Source organism: Bison bison, unplaced genomic scaffold (assembly GCF_000754665.1).
Source record: "Bison bison bison isolate TAMUID 2011002044 unplaced genomic scaffold, Bison_UMD1.0 scf7180017864118, whole genome shotgun sequence".
Taxonomy (NCBI): domain Eukaryota; kingdom Metazoa; phylum Chordata; class Mammalia; order Artiodactyla; family Bovidae; genus Bison; species Bison bison.
In genome coordinates, this window is record NW_011494690.1 from 3883405 (window position 1) to 3905994 (window position 22590).

At 35.0% G+C, this 22590-nt stretch overlaps 1 protein-coding gene across 2 annotated transcripts in view; it reads left to right on the forward strand.

The window, feature by feature from the left end:
- Positions 1-22275, forward strand: part of COPS2 (COP9 signalosome subunit 2) — a 32484-nt gene extending 10209 nt beyond the window's left edge. Inside the window, exons 2-13 of one of the 2 annotated variants that reach the window (XM_010839521.1) lie at positions 6386-6499; positions 7131-7208; positions 8297-8422; positions 10455-10565; positions 10685-10762; positions 12754-12928; positions 14651-14829; positions 14944-14996; positions 17334-17431; positions 18615-18697; positions 19180-19238; positions 20115-22275. In XM_010839521.1, the coding sequence (XP_010837823.1) occupies positions 6386-6499; positions 7131-7208; positions 8297-8422; positions 10455-10565; positions 10685-10762; positions 12754-12928; positions 14651-14829; positions 14944-14996; positions 17334-17431; positions 18615-18697; positions 19180-19238; positions 20115-20259 (1299 nt within the window). In that variant the 3' untranslated portion in view covers positions 20260-22275. The remainder of the gene's footprint in view (positions 1-6385; positions 6500-7130; positions 7209-8296; positions 8423-10454; positions 10566-10684; positions 10763-12753; positions 12929-14650; positions 14830-14943; positions 14997-17333; positions 17432-18614; positions 18698-19179; positions 19239-20114) is intronic. The other variant, XM_010839522.1, reaches the window with a different exon arrangement.
- Positions 22276-22590: the final 315 nt, after the last annotated feature.

The following is a 22590-nucleotide window of genomic DNA, read 5'->3' on the forward strand; positions in this document are numbered from 1 at the left end:
AGTCAAAGGCTTTGGCATAGTCAAGAAAGCAGAAATAGATGTTTTTCTGGAACTCTCTTGCTTTTTCCATGATCCAGCGGATGTTGGCAATTTGATCTCTGGTTCCTCTGCCTTTTCTAAAACCAGCTTGAACATCAGGAAGTTCACAGTTCACATATTGCTGAAGCCTGGCTTGGAGATTTTTGAGCATTAGTTTACTAGCGTGTGCTGCTGCTGCTGCCAAGTCGCTTCAGTCATGTCCAACTCTTTGCGACCCCATGGACTGCAGCCTACCAGGCTTCTCCGTCCATGGGATTCTCCAGGCAAGAACACTGGAGTGGGTTGCCATTTCCTTCTCCAGTGCATGAAAGTGGAAAATGAAAGTGAAGTCACAGTCATGTCTGACTCTTAGCGACCCCGTGGACTACAGCCTACCAGGCTCCTCCATCCATGGGATTTTCCAGACAACAGTACTGGAGTGGGGTGCCATTGCTCTGTGAGATGAGTGCAATTGTGCGGTAGTTTGAGCATTCTTTGGCATTGCCTTTCTTTGGGATTGGAATGAAAACCGACCTTTTCCAGTCCTGTGGCCACTGCTGAGTTTTCCAAATTTGCTGGCATATTGAGTGCAGCACTTTCACAGCATCATCTTTCAGGATTTGGAATAGCTCCACTGGAATTCCATCACCTCCACTAGCTTTGTTCATAGTGATGCTTCCTAAGGCCCCTTGACTTCACATTCCAGGATGTCTGGCTCTAGGTCAGTGATCACACCATCATGATTATCTGGGTCGTGAAGATCTTTTTTGTACAGTTCTTCTGTGTATTCCTGCCGTCTCTTCTTAGTATCTTCTGCTTCTGTTAGGACCATACCATTTCTGTCCTTTATCGAGCCCATCTTTGCATGAAATGTTCCTTTGGTATCTCTGATTTTCTTGAAGAGATCCCTAGTCTTTCCCATTCTGTTGTTTTCCTCTATTTCTTTGCATTGATTGCTGAAGAAGGCTTTCTTATCTCTTCTTGCTATTCTTTGGAACTCTGCATTCAGATGTTTATATCTTTCCTTTTCTCCTTTGCTTTTCGCTTCTCTTCTTTTCACAGCTATTTGTAAGGCCTCCCCAGACAGCCATTTTGCTTTTTTGCATTTCTTTTCCATGGGGATGGTCTTGATCCCTGTCTCCTGTACAATGTCACGAACCTCATTCCATAGTTCATCAGGCACTCTTATCTATCAGATCTAGGCCCTTAAATCTATTTCTCACTTCCACTGTATAATCATAAGGGATTTGGTTTAGATCATACCTGAATGGTCTAGTGGTTTTCCCTACTTTCTTCAATTTCAGTCTGAATTTGGCAATAAGGAGTTCATGGTCTGAGCCACAGTCAGCTCCTGGTCTTGTTTTTGCTGACTATATAGAGCTTCTCCATTTTTGGGTGTTAGTTCTAAAACGTCTTGTAGGTCTTCATAGAACTGTTCACCTTCAGCTTCTTCAGCATTACTGGTTGGGGCATAGACTTGGATTACTGTGATATTGAATGGTTTGCCTTGGAAACGAACAGAGATCATTCTGTCGTTTTTGAGATTGCATCCAAGTACTGCATTTCGGACTCTTGTTGACCATGATGGCCACTCCATTTCTTCTGAGGGATTCCTGCCCGCAGTAGTAGATATAATGGTCATCTGAGTTAAATTCACCCATTCCAGTCCATTTCAGTTTGCTGATTCCTAGAATGTTGACATTCACTCTTGCCATCTCTTGTTTGACCACTTCCAATTTGCCTTAATTCATGGACCTGACATTCCAGGTTCCTATGCAATATTGCTCTTTACCGCATCAGACTTTGCTTCTATCACCAGTCACATCCTGGTATTGTTTTTGCTTTGGCTCCATCCCTTCATTCTTTCTGGAGTTATTTCTCCACTGGTCTCCAGTAGCATATTGGGCACCTACTGACCTGGGGCGTTTCTCTTTTAGTATCCTATCATTGTGCCTTTTCATACTGTTCATGGGGTTCTCAAGGCAAGAATACTGAAGTGGTTTGCCATTCCCTTCTCCAGTGGACCACATTCTGTCAGATCTCTCCATCATGACCCACCCATCTTGGGTTGCCCCACAGGCATGGCTTAGTTTCATTGAGTTAGACAAGGCTGTGGTCCTAGTGTGATTAGATTGACTAATTTTCTGTGAGTATGGTTTCAGTGTGTTTGCCCTCTGATGCCCTCTTGTAACCCCTACCATCTTACTTGGATTTCTCTTGCCTTGGGCGTGGGGTATCTCTTCACGGCTGCTCCAGCAAAGTGCAGCCTTTGCTCCTTACCTTGGACGAGGGGTATCTCCTCACCGCCGCCCTTCCTGACCTTCAATGTGGGATAGCTCCTCTAGGCCCTCCTGTGCCCACGCAGCCACGGCTCGTTGGATGTGGTGTTGGTCCTCCCAGCCACCGCCCCTGGCATTGGGCGTGGGGTTGCTCCTCCTGCCCGCCGCCCCTGGCCTCGGGCTTGGGGCGTGGGGTATCTGCTCCAGGCCGCCGGCCGCCGCCCCTGACCTCGGACGCTGGGTAATAGACATAAATAATATACAATAGATACTCTATAGAACAGAATTATTCTAAAGACTTCTCAAAATATCTTCAGTTTAAAAATCATGCCAGTGTGGTAACTAGTTTGCTGTAGTTCAGTTCGTATTGAGGTATGTGATTTACTGAGCTGCAAATGACAGGTTAGTGGTGTCACGGAGGCTGCAACATGGTGTTGCAGATCATAACCTAATTATAAGAAGGAAATTAGTAACATATCAGTTGTGCCAATTCTCATGTATTTATCCATTCCAGCAGCAACACTTAAGAAATGAATTGCAGTTGTGCAAAAAATAGTATACATTTCACTTCTCAATCCATATAATGTGAAAAACTGAAAGAACGTATTCACAAAATGTTGAAGGCTGATTAAGTCTTATCTCAATCGTAGTGATTCAGAGGAGTTCGTATAGAGTTTAGAAATAGCATTAATCTGGAGCCAGTCGGTGCCAGAAGTTGCAGGTAGTCAGTCTTGAACTACAGGAGGCCTTCAGACTTGGTAGGAAATGTAAAGATTCCTTTCTTCAACAGTGTTATAATCAGTTCAGTAGTTGAAGTTAACTTTCTGGCAACTCCATGTCCTACTCACGTTTACCTCTCAGCTTTCTGCTTAGCTCTTAGGTCCTGGGCCATTTTTATTTTTTCCCCTAATCTGTTGGCTAAGAGTGCATTCTGAAGATTTAGGTTGCGGAAAAGTGATTCTCTGGTTCTAGCTATTCCTGTGTATTATTGAACAGTTACTAGAGAAGAACTGATTTCCAAAGGTGTAGAGTATGTGAGTAGGTTTTTTAGCTAGGATTATTTACTCCACATCTTCCCTGAGGAGGTAGATGATGCTTAAGCTGTAATGACATGCAGTGGTTAACGAGGTGAAGAGAGGTAGAAAGAAAAAGAAATGGCACGTTCAAGGTAGAATCAATAAGGACTTTTTATGTTCCAGCAGTGTGACTGTTTCTAGCTGTTCAGTACTTCGTGTTACAGTTTTGTGTCTGCTCTTCCTCTTTTCCCCTTTCTCTTTTTTGTCTGGCATGCAAACTCCCATTTAGCTTTCAAAGCCTGGCTCAGAAGCCATCACTATCACAACATGATTTGATGTGTCCACTTGGCTTGTTCATTATTTATTAATTTCTTTTTTAATCAATTTTATTATAGCCAAACCTGAATTCAGAGTGAAGAAGTGAATGAATGACTATGAACTTTACTCATTACTCAGAATTTGACCTTATCTGTAAGACAAGTGTTCCAAAGAATTTAATATGTGGAGCAAAACTCAATTACTGATCTTAAATTTGTGAGACTGAGTGCCAGTGCTTCCCAGAAAGTATCCTTACATGAGGAAATAATTACCCTCCAGAGGGCGCACATTACAAAGCCATGGTGGTCAAATAAAACTGATTGTATGCTAACATCAAACATCTCCTTCCATCTGCTGGTCATAGGAAAAATTCATCTTGTGTTTACATATTTTTGAGCTTTCTAACACTTCACTCTTATATCTTTTTTCTTTCATATGCCTTTATGAGACAATACAGAATTTTTCATAAATTGTGCCCCCCAAAATTTAACTGTATTTGGATTTAGAAATAACTATAATACTATTCTTATCTTTTTTGTGTTTGCTTTCAGGCACAATTCTGAATTTCACATAAACTTACCCTTTGTAATGACTTATAGCTGAAGGAAATCTTCTCTCTTCCTAAAATAATAGTTTTATTACACTAATTTATGTATATTTTATAATCCTCATCACTAAGTTGAATATCCTGAAAATACTTTAAACTCTTATTTCTACTTCTCCACAAAATGGTGTTACTTCAATTTTTCTTTCTGCTTTATTGTTTCATAACTAGGAACTGAATTTATGTAATGAAAAGCCATATAAAACTATAATATAAATTAATTTTGTTTTACTTATTTTGATGTTACAAGACTAGCTAAAGTATAGTAATATAACTAAACAACTATTGAGTAATGTGAAGTACACATAAAGCAAATATTTTTATTAACATATAGCTTTACTTAGCAATAGATTACTCTGCTTTATATAGCTCACCATCCTAGGTAGTTAGGCTGTGTTAGAATAATAAAATTTAGACTTGGGGAATAGCAAAAACTAAATTATGAAACTAAAGGTAAAATAACTAACATTTAATAATAAGTAATACTACTAATAATTAGTATTTACAATTTGCTTTTGTGTTGATTCTGTATCTTTCAGTACAAACCTATTTCTGAATCTGTGTAACCATCCCTTACTTGGAGAAAATGGCTTGGTGTCACTCATTCCAGGGAACCCTTTGCTGATGTCTTTGTATCAGTTCAGTTCAATTACTCAGTTGTGTTCGAATTTTTGAGACCCCATGGACTGTAGCATGCCAGGCCTCCCTGTCCATCACCAACTCTGGAGTTTACTCAAACTCATGTCCATTGAGTTGGTGAGGCCATCCAACCACCTCATCCTCTGTCATCCCCTTCTCTTCCCACCTTCAGTCTTTCCCAGCATCAAGGTCTTTTCCAGTGAGTCAGCTCTTTGCATGAGGTGGCCAAAGTATTGGAGTTTCAGCTTCAACATCAGTCCTTCCAATGAATATTCAAGACTGGTTTCCTTTAAGATGGACTAGTTGGATCTCCTTGCAGTCCACAGGACTCTAAGAGTCTTCTCCAGCACCACAGTTCAAAAGCATCAATTCTCCGGCACTCAGCTTTCTTTATAGTCCAACTCTCACATCCGTACATGAGACTACTGGAAAAACCATAGCTTTGACTAGACGGACCTTTGTTGGGAAAGTAATGTCTCTGCTTTTTAATATGCTGTCTAGGTTGGTCATAACTTTTCTTCCAAGGAGCAAACGTCTTTTACTTTCATGGCTGCAGTTACCATCTACAGTGATTTTGGGGTCGAAGAAAATGAAGTCTGTCACTGTTTCCTCTGTTCCCCATATATTTCCCATGAAGTGATGGGACCAGATGCCATGATCATAGTCTTTGTATAGGCTCAGTGTTTTCTAATACTTTGCTTTCAGTCAGAACATGTTTTCTGTTTATGTCTTTCAGCCACAAATTTAATGCCTTTTCCACCTTCCCTAAGTACTTTTCACACACCTTAGCCATAACTTTTGCAACAGCAGAACTAGCACAAATTTCTTTTTCCTTCAGTTTCACAGGTAGAAGATTTGTTATTACCATGGATCTTATCAACCTCAGCATACATTTTTTTCTTACTGAGGACTTTTACTTTTTCAATTAAAAGGTGCACATTAGGGCCTTTCTTTGGCATATCTGAATTTCTAGCATCACTGTTTTTGAACTTTGGAGCCATTATTAAGTACAATAAGGGTAACTTGAACACAAGCACTGTGATACCACAATAGTGGATCTGATAACTGAGCCTGCTGTTTAGTGACTCACAGGTGGGATATGCCGGACAAAGGGATGATTCTCATTCGAGGTGGGATGGAGGGGGTGGAGAGGAGATTTCATTGAGATTTGTTCATGCTACTCAGAATGACTTGCAGTTTAAAACTTTTTGATTGATTATTTCTGGAATTTCCCAGTTTCCAGACCTCAACTGATACTCAACTGAAATCACAGAAAATGAAACCCTGGGTAAGGGGGACTACTGTATTCTGCTAACCACTTGATTTTGGCTTTTCCCCTTGTTATTTCAATAATGGTTAATTTCAGTGGAATTTCTACCATATATTTAAATTGTGGTTTTTTTTCCTTATAAATATGTAGTTTTTCTCTTAACAGTATTCACATTTTAGCAGTGTGTGGGTTTCTTTTCTTTTTTGTTTCTCTCATTTTAATATCTCTTTCTAACACACAGGAATACTCTGAAGATAGTAACTCTGAGCCAAATGTGGATTTGGAAAATCAGTACTATAATTCCAAAGCATTAAAAGAAGATGACCCAAAAGCAGCATTAAGCAGTTTCCAAAAGGTTCATATTTTTTCTTGTTGATTCTGTGTTTTGTGTTTTTCTAAATAATGTCTTAAGTAAATTGTAAATGATTTTATCTCAGAAGTATGTTTGGATATTTAGTGATAATCCTGTAAAAGGAGTTTGCATTATGCAATATAAGCAAATATTTCAAAAGGGCTATCCTTTTGTTTTTTCCAATCAAGTTATCTATAGAACAGGACCATTGTCCCGAAAAGCTTGTACAGTTCTGGCAGAAAGAGAATCAGTGAATGTGCTGGTCAGTAGTTATCCCTGCGATCGTGGTCCTTCACATAGATGTGGTTTCATTATAAAATATGTGATTTCTTTCCTACTGATAAACTTTTGGGTTATTCTTAACCAGTGAAGTAACAGGTACTTCTGGGACTGTATAATAATCAAGAAGTAGTTCTTATTTAATCTTTTGATGAAGAAACTTCAAAATAAGCTCACTTGTCCTTTCATTAGCATTTAAGACTGGTTTCTTAAACCTTTTAAAAATGGCTTTGAAAAATAGAGTTTTTAGGGCACTTGTTTTTCATGCATATGATGTAAAATTAATTTACAACTTAAATATTGGGTGTTACTAGAAAATAACAATATTAAATTATACTAAATTCTTTTTTTATAGGTTTTGGAACTTGAAGGTGAAAAAGGAGAATGGGGATTTAAAGCACTGAAACAAATGATTAAGATTAACTTCAAGTTGGTAAGATTTGTTTTGAGAGGAATTAAACTGATAATGAAATTCTTTACTTAAAAACCTCATGGCAACAAAATGTCATACCTGCTTTCCTGAAATAATTCTGTTGATATGTTTACATATTTAGCCTAATTTTCATTTGTGACTATAGTTATACTAAGTTTTAAAAATTCTACATGGGGTTCCTTCCTGGTGGTCCAGTGGTTAAGACTTGTACTTCCAATGCAGGGACTGCAAATTCAATGGGGGAAATAATATCCCCATGCCTCGCAGCCCAAAAACCAAACAAACAAACAGAAGCAATGTTGTAACAAATTCAATAAAGACTTTAAAATGGTCCACATCAACAAAATCTTTTAAAAATTCTGCATAGTATACAAGATTTTCTATAACTTATATGCTCTGAGGAATGATAGACCCTCTGCCAAAATATTTAATGCTGGAAATTTTACTAATAGTCCTTCATTTCCTCAGGTCTTTCATGTTTCCTGGAGTAACTACAGTTATGCAAATAGTCCTGCAAAGAATAGCAGCAGTAGCTACATCCACTATTTAGTAGGGCCTTGGGTGGGAGTATTTTCCCCCTTTTAGAAGTGGGGAGGACTTTTCTTGAGAGTGGGATGAGTACCTGGGCTTGAAGGAATTTTTTTTCCTTTCACATTTTACTATAAGAGCTTACCAATAATAGGGAGAGAAGAAATGCATAACTATGTTAGAGAGCTTCCTGATGAAGGAGTAAATTTTCAGGGAAGAATATTTTAAAAGTTGGTCTTATTTTTTTGGTCTATGAATATTTTAGTAGTTTTTATGATTTAAATAAATATGTTTATTGTGCAGTGAGGAACAATATCTGAAATTTGGAAAATCTATAAATTATACTTTTTCAAAGGCTAACATCATAAATTTAATTCATTTACTGAGTAGTAATTTCAAATTTAAGCTAAAATGTAGTGTTTCTGTCATATAGTTCCTCTATTATTGAAAAACTATTGTTTTTTAATTAGGTAATAATAGGTATTTCTATAATCTTAATCATATGTACATATCTCAGTAAGTAAATATGTACCTAGTAATGCATTTTTCTTCCCTCACAGACAAACTTTCCAGAAATGATGAACAGATATAAACAACTATTGACCTATATTCGGAGTGCTGTCACAAGAAATTATTCTGAAAAATCCATTAATTCTATTCTTGATTATATCTCTACTTCTAAGCAGGTTAGAGTCTGTTTTTGCTTCTTGGTATTTATCAGTATGTTTAAACTTAAGAGCTTTGTTTTTTGTTTTTAAGGCCTAGAAGTTCTATTTAAGCAGTTATGCTAGTTTTAATTTTAGTATGCTGTTTTCATGGTTACAGGATAGTATATAGTATTAAAAGGGAATAACCCAAGCTTTATCTCTTCAGATAATATCTTCAGATACTGACATAATCTGCACACAGGTTTTACAGGCTTATAGTAGACTCCCATGCAGTTTCTAATAAACATCATCAGCACTTCAGCTAGCCTTCTTGAACAGTTAATAACCTATCAGTGAGTCATAGGTTCTTTGTGTAGATCTGATTAGACGGAGATCCTTGGGAGGAGAATCTATATTCATTGCAATTAGTAGTTGGCATAACTCATTAGGTAATCAATAAATGCTTCTACAAAGGATAGGTGGATGATGAAAGAAAGGGCTAATGATGATACTACAGTGGACATGAGAAATGATAGTGCTTTCATTATTTTAGTTTTTGATTATTAAGAAAAGCAATGATGATTTTAGTTTATTGCTAAAATAATTTCAATTGGATTATTTGTTCATATTCTTCTAAGCAACATAGTCCTAAGTTTCAGCTTTACTATGCCATGATATTTGAGCACAAGAAGTATTTTCTGTATCACTTAGCATTTCTCAGAACATTTGATACTTTTCATACTCAAAAAATGTTCACCTCAGAACTAGTCTTTCATTCTGTCTTTTCTACTAAATGTCATTTTTATTTCTTGAAGTTTATCATTTTTATATCTAAAATATATGTAATGGAAATAGAGGAAGATAAAATTACGTTTAGAACATTAACACTTCATGGCACTAATTCAGGGCTTCCCAATATATTGGGGCTTTTCTTAAGTGGAAAAATGTTTCCTGAGTTTTACAAACACGTCACATCATAATATTTTTTGTATGTTATTTTTAAATATTATGTCAGATGGTGGGGGGCAGAACTAAGTAATTTTCAGCAAGATTGTGTGTTGCTTCATGCTGTTATATGTAAGCTTTTTGTCTTTTGAAAGTAAGTATAGATATTAGTTGCACAGCACTTACTGACTGTGCAGTCGACAGTCATGAATAAATAGGCAGCCTTTACTGAAAGTATCAGACTCACCTGTTGCCATGCCCTCTTACCCCCTGATCCTGTTAAATATGTGGAGAATCAGGTATTCACACAAAGGTAGAGCCAGAAGTGGGAGGAGGGGACAGAGGAGCTTATCATAATGCAAAACAAATGGCAATTTCCATTAAAAAAGTCATATTCAGACAGTGAACTGATGGTGTTAGACAAAGCTAAAATTGTGCTTAACTTTTCCCTCCCCTCAACTCCAGCAGTTTATCAGTAACTTAAAAATTTGTAGTCCAGTTAATTGATTAGTCACATTTATAGAAGAATTTTGAGGAAAGAGGCTAATCGTTTGCTTCTTTAGCAGCTTACTTAGTGTTTGCCACATGCTTCTGCTGCTTCTGCCAAGTCGACTCTGTGCAACCCCGTAGACGGCAGCCCACCATGCTCCCCCGTCCCTGGGATTCTCCAGGCAAGAGTACTGGAGTAGGGTGCCATTGCCTTCTCCGGTTTGCCACATAGTAGTTCCCAAATAAGAGTTGAGTGCATAAGATACATCCATTCATAATAAACAGTGGAGTCTCAGAGTTGGACACTACTGAGCAACTGAGCACGCACACAATTCTTGTGCTTGCCATTTCCTTTGCTAACATAAAATGAGTTATTAGATTTGAAAGGACAAACCTATACTATTAGAGCATTAGACATTTTCTGGGTTTTATTTTAAATGTATAAAAACACATGTTGGCACTTTTTGTAAATTTGGTCTGTACTTTTGCTAAGGTTTTGTTAATTTTGTGGACTGTCACAGACATTCAGTTAAGATACAGCTAGTGTATCTTATGTATATTAAAGTTCAAAGATGCACTTTTGGTTTGCTCAAATTAACTTTATTAACAGGTACAAATTTGCTGTTTACAATTATAGAATTCTGATTTTTTATGTCAGATGGATTTACTGCAGGAATTCTATGAAACAACACTGGAAGCTTTGAAAGATGCTAAGAATGACAGACTGTGGTTTAAGACAAACACAAAGGTAACAGTAATAATTACTTTTTTTTCTTTTGAAGAGTGGGTGGGCATCCTTGATAAACTCTAAAGATATACCTTCTCCTGTTGAAATCTTTTAATTCTAATAAGTTTATTTTTTTACAGCTGGGGAAATTATATTTAGAACGAGAGGAATATGGAAAACTTCAAAAAATTTTACGCCAGTTACATCAGTCCTGCCAGGTAGCTTTTCTTTTATTTTTTTTGTACTATTTCTTCATAAGAAAAAATTATATTGGAAACATTGCTTAGGGATATTTTCAAGCATCATCGCAAAAATAAAATTTGGAAAATAAGTTACCAGAAAGCTAATTTTTTCTGACTATTACATTACTTCCTCTGTTAATCATAATTTCAGTCCTTATTTTTGAAGAATGAGGCATAAGTATCAATAAACAGACCAGTCATTAATATTAAGAATAATAAGCATTTCATATTTAGTTATACACCCTATGAAAATCAGAAAGGATGTTGTAGACATACATTTTAAAGATATTTTGTACTCTTAGTTTTCGTGTATGAATCCTCTGTAACAACACTGTCCTGTAGAACTTCATGTGATGTTAGAAGCATTTTATCTGTGCTTTCCAATGTGGTTGCATCAGCTACATGTCATCAAGCGCCTAACTGTGACTAGGGAGATGGAGGTACTGGGTTTTTCATTTAAATTATAAACTTGTGTAGCCATAGTACACCTCTGTAACTTTTAAGTGTGAGCTGTAATTTTGTATTTCGTTTTTTGTCTTGATCAATAAATTACTTGATATTAGTTCAAATATTAAATAGAAATGCTGTTTTAAATATGTTTATGCTCTTTCAGTGCCATGTACTTTTTTATCAAGATCATGTTGCAGGTTGATTTTAATGATTTAAATGTATAAAAACATGTAAACTTTTATCAACTAGCTTTAAAAATGCACATACACAGATCCATATCCAATAGAGAATCTTTTGAACATTATTGTTTTTCATACTATGTACTATTAATTATATATTTTATTTCTGTGAATGAGGAAAAGGTTGATCAGAAAAGTGTTCTAAATCATCTTCACATATTTTCATTTAATAATGTTACCTTTTTTGGTTTTTATAAAAAACATGAAAATGTTTTCATAATAGTTTGGGTTTATAAGGCAAATCAGTCAGTTATGGATTGTTTTTTATCTACACATTCTTAAGGAGGGCTTAGTCTGATGCATAAACAGCTGTGTATTCAGTTCCACATGAAATGAAAATCGTAGAGAAGGCATTTCTAACTGAAAGTCTTTCAGTATATACATAAGGAATATGAAATCTGGAGAAGTTTTTGCTTGGTTTATTTTGTAACATAAGGGAAATACTATCTGGATTGTAAATTACATTAAAGCATAGGAGAAATGCATGATAATCTGAACATACAGATTGTCTTACATATCATATTTCTTAGTCTGGTTGTGTTTTGTTAGTGGATAACTAAAGGAAAGTTTTAAGTTAGAAGACCCAATAAATAATATTTGGCTTTGTGTATGTCAGTGCTTGATATTTATGATTATCTGTCAACCATATTCTGTTTTTCACAGCTTGTGTTTGTGGGCTGTTGATCATCTTTCAAAGACAAACTCACCTTTGTCACCACCTTTGTTATTCCTTTGACATCCCCCAAGAGAATTAATCTTCTCTTCCATCCTTGGAACTTCATTGATGCTTCAGCTAGAATTATTATCATTTATATTATAACTTATCTGGTGGCATATTGGTCTTCTATATTGTGAACTTTTTGAGACCAGGACATTGGCTTATTTAACTTCGTATTTCCCCCAAGGTAGACTGACCACCTGGCACTAGGAAGGCACTTGATTGAAGGCACAAAGTGCTTTGATTGAATCAGTGCATCTAAAGTGGTTGTGAAGATTTGGGGAAGACTACAAATAATCTCCTGGATAAAGCAAAACATTGCAACTTTGGTACATTAAAAAAACCCTCCTTATCAAATAACTGTAAAGTACAAAGGCCATGTGGGTTCCTTTTTGGCCATTGAAGGTCATATTCTTAGTAATCTAGGTGCCAGTTGAAATTTGTAATTCATTTTCCCACAGAATTAGTATCATAAATGTAAGGTTCTCAGGCTAGCTCAAAAACCACTCTGTTGACTCTGAATTCTGTCTTGACTGGATTTTCATTATTTGTTTTCCTAGACTGATGATGGAGAAGATGACCTGAAAAAAGGCACACAGTTATTAGAAATATATGCTTTGGAAATTCAAATGTACACGGCACAGAAAAATAACAAAAAACTTAAAGCACTCTATGAACAGTCACTTCACATCAAGTCTGCCATCCCTCATCCATTGATCATGGGAGTTATCAGAGGCAAGTTTGGTTTGCAAAGGTTGGGCAGTGCTATGGGAAGATAATCAAGATGTCCTTGGATTATGACTGATTAACTCTGAAGGTTGTTTCTATTTTAGTGAAAATAAATGGCAAAGTAGTAAAGTCAAATGAAATGATCTAGTCTTAGTAAGGAATTAGGATGAATTTTTGTCTTTTTGAAATTTATATCAGTAAATTACTAATTGAAAATTCACCATCAGAAGTTCTGTTCTTGAATTGTATATAAAATTACCTTCTGTTTTAGTGATTTTTTTACTGAAATATTATTGATTTACAATGTGTTAATTTCTGCTGTATAGCAAGTGACTCAGTTATACATATATATACATATTTTTTATAGTCTTTTCCATTATGGTTTATCACAGGATATTGTTTATAGTTACCTGTGCTATACGATAGAACCTTGTTGTTTATTCTGTATGTAATAGTATGCATCTATTAATCCCAGACTCCCTCCCCCCTACTCCTCCTTGGCAACCACATGTCTGTTCTCTATGTCAGTGAGTCTGTTTTGTAGATAGGTTCATTTGTGGCTTTATTTTATATAAGTGATATCATATGGTATTTGTCTTTCTGGCTTACTTTGCTTAGTATGATAAACTCTAGTTGCATCCATGTTGCAGCAAATGGCATTATTTTGTTCTTTTTTTATGGCTAATATTCCATTGTATGTATGTATCACATCTTCTTTATACATTCATCTGTCAGTGTACATTTAGGTTGTTTCCATGTCTTGGCTATTGTGAATAGTGCTGCTGTAAACATAGGGGTCATGTATCTTTTTGAATTATAGTTTTGCCTAGATACATGCCCAGGAGTGGTATTGCTGGATCATATATAGTAATTCTATTTTCAGTTTTCTGAGGAACCTCCATACTATTCTCCATAGTGACTATACCAACTTAAATTAGTTGTAATAACTTACATTACATTAAAATAACTTACATTATTTTTACGACTAAAACAGTGTAGGAGGGTTCTCTTTTCTCCACACCTTCTACAGTATTTGTTATTTGTAGACTTTTTACTGATGGCCATTCTGACCGGTATGAGTTTGGTACTTCATTGTAGTTTTGTTTCAAAAATTTCTTATTATTCTTATTGATCTTTATTTACGATTTTTGGTTTCTCTGGGTCTTTGTTGCTGTTCACATGCTTTCTCTAGTTGCAGCAAGTCTGGGGCTACTATTCATTGTGGTGCGTGGGCTTCTCCTGTTGCAGAGCACAGGCTCTAAGCACACGGGCTTGAGTAGCTGTAGCACGTGGGCTCGATAGTTGGAGCTTACAGGCTCTAGAGCTCAGGCTCTGTAGTTGTGGTAGCATGGGTTTAGTTTCTCTGCAGCATGTGGAATCTTCCCAGACCAGGGATCATACCCGTGTCCCCTGCATTGGCAGGCAGATCCCTACCCACTTGGAGCACCAGGGAAGTCCACCTCATTGTAATTTTGATAAAATTACTTTCTATTTCAACTGAGAATAAAGATTTGCAAATGCTTGTTTGGCTGATGTTTAATGAAGAGCTTGGTTTTTAGAATTCAGTATGTGCCCTTTGTCCACTTCAGGAGCTAGTACTCTTCAGGTTATAGAATTAAAAGACTAGAAGCTACTGAAATAGTTTTCATTTGATTTTTATGAAGTGGTCAATCTTCTATTATTATAGAACTGAAAATGTCCTCTTTTCTCCTGTTTTATTCTTTACAGAATGTGGTGGTAAAATGCACTTGAGAGAAGGTGAATTTGAAAAGGCACACACTGATTTTTTTGAAGCCTTTAAGAATTATGATGAATCAGGAAGTCCAAGACGAACCACTTGCTTAAAATATTTAGTCTTAGCAAATATGCTAATGAAATCGGGAATAAATCCATTTGACTCACAGGAGGTATGTTTGTGCTCTAATTGTTCATTTCTGTCAGCTGTCTCTTGTGAAAATAAATGTTATTCTTTCTTTGTACATGTACATAGTTAATTGTTTTGTTTTTTTTTCTCTAACCAGGCCAAACCTTACAAAAACGATCCAGAAATTCTAGCAATGACGAATTTAGTAAGGTAAGATTTAATATTTCAGTCAAGGTAAATTACCTTAAAGCAGTGAATAAAGAAGAGAGCAGAGAGAATTTTACAGAATTCAGTTAATACTCAACGTATTATTTTGACTTGAAGTATACGAAAGTTTGTAAAATTTTTGAAGTCATTGATTATACTGTTTCTATTAGTCACAAGATTTTGTAAGTATTTACTGCTTTTTTTTCTCATTATCTTTGTGTGTGTATACACATACTGTTTCTCAGTAGAAAGCTATAGAGGTTTTAAAACAATTTCACAGTGTTACAGTTTCTACGTGCCTTAATCCAAAATGAAATTATGAATTGGTCTACGTAAGTCAAGAATTTTCAGTGAGACAGTTTGTTTACTTTATATTTGCTTATTTGACAAGATAAAAAAATCACTTTTTGCCTCAGCTAATTTCCTAATGTAAGGAGCAGCAGAAGGGTCATACTGGTAGGAAACCTAAGGATTTATTGTTGCCTTCTGTGGAGAAAGATATGACTAATGATGGCTAATACTGAAAAACCTGCCATCAAAGAAAAAAAGAAAAACCAAGCAAAAGCCTAGAAAAGAAGACGTTTTTGTAAAAGAAATCAATGAGCAAGAAAAATGTTTCTTTGGACCAGGAATAAATATAGCCTATGATTTATTGTGCTTTCTTTGTAGAAAACTAGGAAAGAGACTTACTGGGTTTCAAGTCCATTGTTCTAGACTATACAGCTGAGTTCACTAAGACAGGAAGAGTGTAGTTAGGGGTATGAGGCAGGGTTGAGTTTTTTTGTTTGTTTTCAGATATATATAGGTAATTTAGATGACCAGACATTCTCTTAATAGTCTTTTTTTTTTTTTTTTAATTTAAGAAAGTACTGTTGGGTGATAAATTACAAGTCACCTAAATGTAAATTTTATATACTTATAGCCTATTTCATTATATTGTTTAAGCTCAAAAGACAATTTCTTTGTCTTTATTTCAAACAGTTTATTCTGTTTACATTTGGCCACATTAAGAGATTATTTGGTTAGAGATTAATTTCATAATACTTCAAAAAAAACTAGGTTAAATTTCTAAGTGACAAGTTTAACTTGAAAACTCTTAAAGAAATATTGCAGGAAAGTATATCCCTGGACATTAGTATTTTGTTCAGATTAAATTGGTTAATGCATTAAATGGATTAAAGTACTGATTTGTCAGACCTTATCTCAATTTACTCCAGAGAAGCCTTTGTATTGGAACTCTAAAACTTATTTTAATAATAAATTTTAAAAGAAGTAGCCCGTGGTGTCCCATGTTTTGTATAAGGTTCTTTTTTAAGCCACTTAAACAGTGGAAGAATGTGTCTTTGTTAAAATATCTGTGTGTGCAAGTGTTTTCACTATTTGAATATATCCTCCTGTAGTATATTACAATAATATATTTGGGGTAGGTAAGAAAAGTAATGCTTCCTAATTTTATCTTCCTAGTCAGTTGCCAGCAGACTAGAGGAAAATAATTCCTGTTGAAGCAGTTGAATCACCTGCCCCTAACATGAAGTTACATTGCGACCCAACAGATGGAAGCACAGCAGAGGGCTTGCAGAGTGGCTGATGATATGTGTTACATACAAAGCAGACAATGGTGCCATTTCCAGAAGGTTGGCTTCTTCCTTCTCAGCACCTTTAGCAGTCCCCATAGTGCCTCAGAGAGTAGGTAGTAGATACCTCAGACAATCATGAACATAAATCAGCCTTTGACCTTCTGCAGCAGTGTCCATCACTCTCTGCTTTGTGTGTGTATCCCATTTGCCACTAGTTATCTGCCACCAGTATTTCTGCTGTATAGTTCACTGGAATTTTAAGGCTAAAGAGAGTTGAGAATCAAATGTTCCCTTTAAGAAGTTTTGGCAGTTGCTGGTACCTTTCTAGAAGATAAAAATTAAGGAAGCTGAATTTATGAGTAAACTTCAGAGAGGATATACTGTCTTATATTCAGACTCCTCCATTCAGTAGTATACATGAAACCTGGTTTCTTGGAGATTAAATGCACAATTTAACTTAAAAGCATCAAGCATTAAACAGTTACTAAATATTTGTCAGTTCTTAACAATGCTAAGACTGAGGTTTTAATTAGCTGTGTATAACATATAACCCCACATAATTTGTCTTTCTTTTATAAAACTAAATGCATTTAAAGAAAATTCGTTTTCAGAAGGATCTGTGTGTGTTTAATTCTAATTTCCATGACAGAAACTGTAATTTAGATTTTTCATATAAAAATTGAGAAACAGGCTCTTTGGATTATCTGATTTAATATATGACTTCTTCATGTTTGACAAAATTTATGCTTTTCTTTTTTGTTAGTGCCTATCAGAATAATGACATCACTGAATTTGAAAAGATTCTAAAAACAAATCACAGCAACATCATGGATGATCCTTTCATAAGAGAACACATTGAAGGTATATGTCTTCTTCTGACTGAATTCTGTTACTTTCTTTGCTACTATCAGACAATACTTAATGGACCTACATGGAATTAAGGCATTTTTCTTCTGTTTATTGCAAAATATAGACTTGTTTCTAAATGCTGTCATAGAATAAAATATTCCTTAAAATTATAAAACTGTTTTAAAGACGTCAGTAGGTAATTTCATGTTATTAATGTAATTAAATTCTACATGATGTCCATTTCGTTTAAAAGGAGGCTGTCACTTTTGCCTTCTGATTTAGATATTATTGCATGTTTCTTACTGACGCTTAGGTTCAAAGTAAATTTTTAGGATTTATTTTTGACAGCAGAAGCTTTGAAACAGCCTGCTATAGATAATGCTAAGATGCACTAATTTTGAAAAGGTATGTAACAACAAATGTATGAGATTTTTAATAAGTTCTAATTAACAAAGATAAAAATTGTCTCTTTGTTCTAGAGCCACTTATACCTCCAGTGTTCCTACCTGTTATGGAGCTATTTGAGGGTTTTTAATAACTGGAACAATTCATTCAAATGCTTAAATGCCAGATGCATTAAGAAAATCCAAAGAATACTTCAGAAGTAATATTCTTTTGTTCCTCACCTTCCTTTCTCTTTCACTCAACAGACAAAGTTCTTATTTGAACAGCGAATACTATATTTTGTGGGTATAAAAAAAATACAGAAGCCTTGTGCCTGAGCTCCTATTTTTTTTTTTTTTGTAAAGGATACTGTAAATGAAGAACTGGGAAAAATTATAGAATTACTTTATAAAATGTAGTATTCTAGTTTATGAGAGAGCATAAAGTAAGGAACTTGACTAGTTGGTATAAATTAGAGCTTCTTGAAAGAGGAAATTACAGAGGAAATGATGAGCAGTGAAGTGTTAATTAAGAATGCAAGAGGATATTTCAAATAGTATTACAACATGAGCAAAATCAGAGAGATGGAAACAAGAAAAACTTATGTGAAAGAGAGCCTCTAATCCTGTGGTACATCTGTTGAACTCAAATGTTTTTAGATATAAATTGCTTATTCCCTCACTGGACAGAGAGACATGTTTTAAGAAGATAAATGATACAGTTAATTAATACAATTTAGATGTACATAGTGATTCATAAAGATACACAAACTAGTAAATATAAATGTATTATTTTAACTTTTGTCTTTCAGAGCTTTTGCGAAACATCAGAACACAAGTGCTTATAAAATTAATTAAGCCTTACACAAGAATACATATTCCTTTTATTTCTAAGGTACTTCTATTCCTTATAATTTGTATTTATAAATGCAGTGTATATTTAAAAGAGTTATTCTTGGTAGCAATATTTTATAAAATATAGCATAACTCAAGGTTTTTCCTTTTAATGTGAATTTTTCTGTTTTCCTGATATAAATTGAGTTAAAAGAAATGAGAAATAAAGAGTCATTACATTTCATTTTAAAGATTCCTTCACCATCAGTAATATTGTAAGAGAGAAAGTAGTGGCTGAAATACATAACTGATGTATATTGTTAACCCCAGCCACAATAAAATTAAAGTAGGAATATACTTCTAAAGTTAACAGAGCAAAATTTTATCAGACCTGTGTTCTCAGTATTTTGAACAGATAATGAAATTTGTTTTAACTTTTCTCTTTTTTAAGTGATAGAAACGAATTTAAAATAATATTTATATAGAATCATAAAGTCCTCTAAAAAGTTAATTAGTAGAATTATAATGAGTCTTTTGTCTTAGGAGTTAAACATAGATGTAGCTGATGTGGAGAGCTTGCTGGTGCAGTGCATATTGGATAAGTAAGTACTTGACTATTTTTTTTTCCGCAAAATGTTTAGGACATAAAGTTTGAATAATGATGGCAAAGGTAGCAGTTGAATTCTTAAGTTTTCATAAAAAGCACCCTTTGGCTGTAGTTTTCTATTGAAAGAGAAAATTGTATGTGATGGCTTTTTATAAATGACTGATCATATTAAGCACATAATCTTTAAAAAGTTCTAAATGACTTTTCAAAAGATTTCTCATTCAGTGTATGACCCTATCTGCCTGCCTGCTCAGTTGCTTCAGTTGTGTCCGACTCTTTGCGACCCTATGGACTGTAGCCCGCCAGGCTCCTCTGTCCATGGGATTCTCCAGGCAAGAATACTAGAGTGGGCTGCCATTTCCTTCTCCAGGGCATCTTCCCCACCCAGGGATTGAACCTGTGTCCCTATGTCTCATGTCTCCTGCATTGGTAGGAGGGTTCTTTACCACTGAGCTACCTGGGAAGCCCCTGACCCATCTATACAGCTAGATAATTATTTAATGAATAGTATTATTTCATTTTTGAAGTATAAGATATGATATCTGTTACTTTGGAAATGGTATCTTTCTTAAAGGCAAGAAATGTTATTTTTAAAGCTTCTCATGTTACATTTGCTCTTGATTAATTGGGTAAGTATATGTCTGTTGGTTCTTTCAGTGAAATTGATGAAAGGTAGCTGAAGTCTGGTTTCTGTCTAAAGTTTGAATAAGCTAATGAATGTTAATGCTGAATGCAACCATTTAATGTAGACTGCAGGGGTTTTTTTTTGTTTTGTTTTTGCATTTATTGATATTGTGACTATTTTATAAAGTCCAAAAGATACGTTTAGTGAAAATGGTTTGTAGACATGTCATTTTTTATTTATTTCCAGCACTATACATGGCCGAATTGATCAAGTCAACCAGCTCCTTGAACTGGATCATCAGAAGAGGGGTGGTGCCCGATATACTGCACTAGATAAATGGACCAACCAACTAAATTCTCTCAACCAGGCTGTAGTCAGTAAACTGGCTTAACAGAGAACAGCTTTTACAGACATACTTAAGGCAACAGTGCAGAGATGTAACCCTTAAAAGAACTGGGAATGGCAAAACTACTGTCGGTTGATGTGTCCTGAAAATTATTGGAGTTATGGCAGAAGTGCTTTTTTTGATCAACTGGTTTGTGTTTTGCTGCTGCATTTATCCCAAGAAAAAAAAACAGCTTTAATCTCCAGAAGAAAACCAAAATGCCATGGGATTTATGCTGTATTGACATCTTGCCCTAAAACATACAACATCATAGTAATTTGTCGTGGGCAACATGACCAGAGAGAAGATTTTTGTCATGATTTTAAATACACTGACACGCTACTGTTGGTTAAATTTAAACATGTTTTACCTGCAGAAATTCTCTCACAAATAACCTGCAATAACTTGAAATGCATACCCTTTTGAACACTTCCTTTTCTCATGTATAAATTAAAATGTTTGCTGCATTTTGCAAAATGTCAATTCTCCAAAAATGTGTCCGTATATTTCTGTACCTGCAGTGTAGTAAAGGTTTAGATGAAACCCCATAATTATAGTGGCATACTGTCACTTAGGTTTCAAGCAGCAAAATAAACAGTGCAGCTCAGAAATTGTAGTTTGGTTCTTGATGTGTTTTTATTACATGTGGGGTTTTTGTTTTGTTTTTTAGTACCTTAGAAATGTCAAATTATTTTTCTTCAGTTAATAATTTTAAAAAGCCTGGAAGTAAATAAGTTGGTTATTTGCTTTCAAGTTTTTAAAAGTAGTCTTTATTGATAAAGAGAATTAGTTTCTAACAAAAAACTTGCATAGTACTTAACTTTGACAGTGATACTTTAAAGGAATAATTTTGTTTTTAAAGAATGATACTCCTTTTTAAAAGATTCTAACTCAGAATGTTCACTTTAAACAAATATGCCAGAATATAGACAGCTAAATGAATGTTACCCTGCATAGTGATCATGCTGGAAAATTATTTCCTAATTCCAGCAATCTACCATTGCTCAAAACCTCTTGGGTTTTACTCTTTGAGAATTGCATTCAGAGCTAATTTAAGTCACACACTGTTAACTTTATGATTACATAATTGTTAAAAAAGTATTATCCAACTTTTGTTCTGTGTGCTGTGCTGTGCTGTGCTCAGTCATGTCCAACTGTTTTACGACCCCATGGACTGCAACCCGCCAGGCTCCTCTGTCCATGGGATTCTCCAGGCAAGAGTACTGGAGTGGGTTGCCATTTCCTCCTCCAGAGGCTCTTCCTGGAGACCTAGGGATTGAACCCGTGACTCTTGCATCTCCTGTATTAGCAGGCAGATTCTTTACCACTAGCACTACCTGGGAAGCCCTGATTGTTCTATAGTTAACCATTATTTGGCACCAAATGTCTTTTTACTGTTTCCAAAAATTAAATCTTTGAGATAATAGTAGGAATATGCAACTGGCTTTGAAGGCGATCCCAAAAGAGTTTTAAAGATATTTTGAGCAGTGGTAGCATAGTTAGGAGAATGAACTGTGGCCTTTGAAGGTGATAACCTAAAAGGAGACACAGCTCATTTGAATGTATTGAGTTTTGGATGTATTTGTTTCATTTAAAAAAAAACAAAGTTCACATTATTTTATAGTGTCAAAGGAAGAACTAAGATTAAGATAATTTCTTTGGTTTTTCTATTGCTTGTTATTATGTAAAAAAGAAGTGAGTGGCAGTTAAGGAAGACTGTTAATAGCTAAAGAATGACAACCAAGAATTTTTGATCTTTAAATCAGATTTTATAAACAGTGGAAGGAGCATGGACTTAAAACAAGGCATGCTTATTCGATTTTGTCAAAATTTTACGAAAATATGTGATATATATTTATACTAAAACTATATAATCCTTAGACTTAGGAGAGCAATCAGTTAATGTCTTTAGCAGATTACAGCAGTATTAAATACAGGTGCAACTTGAAAATGTAGAAAACTGAAAGAAAATGAAAGACAATGTCTCTGGTAGGGAATAAAAAAGTTTAAGATATTATAAAACTATGTGTATTTTCTTCTCTTTTGCATAAATCATTTGTGGGAAATGTGCAAAGTTTTTTTTTTTTTTTTAAACAGGAGTGGTCATAATTAGGATTTATTTTTCAACATAATTTAGAAACTCTTGTTACCCAAATAAAAATGACAAGTTTCTGTACCTGTATTCAAATATGTATGCCTGTGATATAATTGGAAAAAAGACTTTGCTTATGTTTGAATTGATGGAATTAGAATTCATGGGATTTGAAATATGATTTAATCTTTAACCCTATCCTCCAAGTTGTAACAGGCCCAGTTCTCCTGTGGAATCTTTGCTGT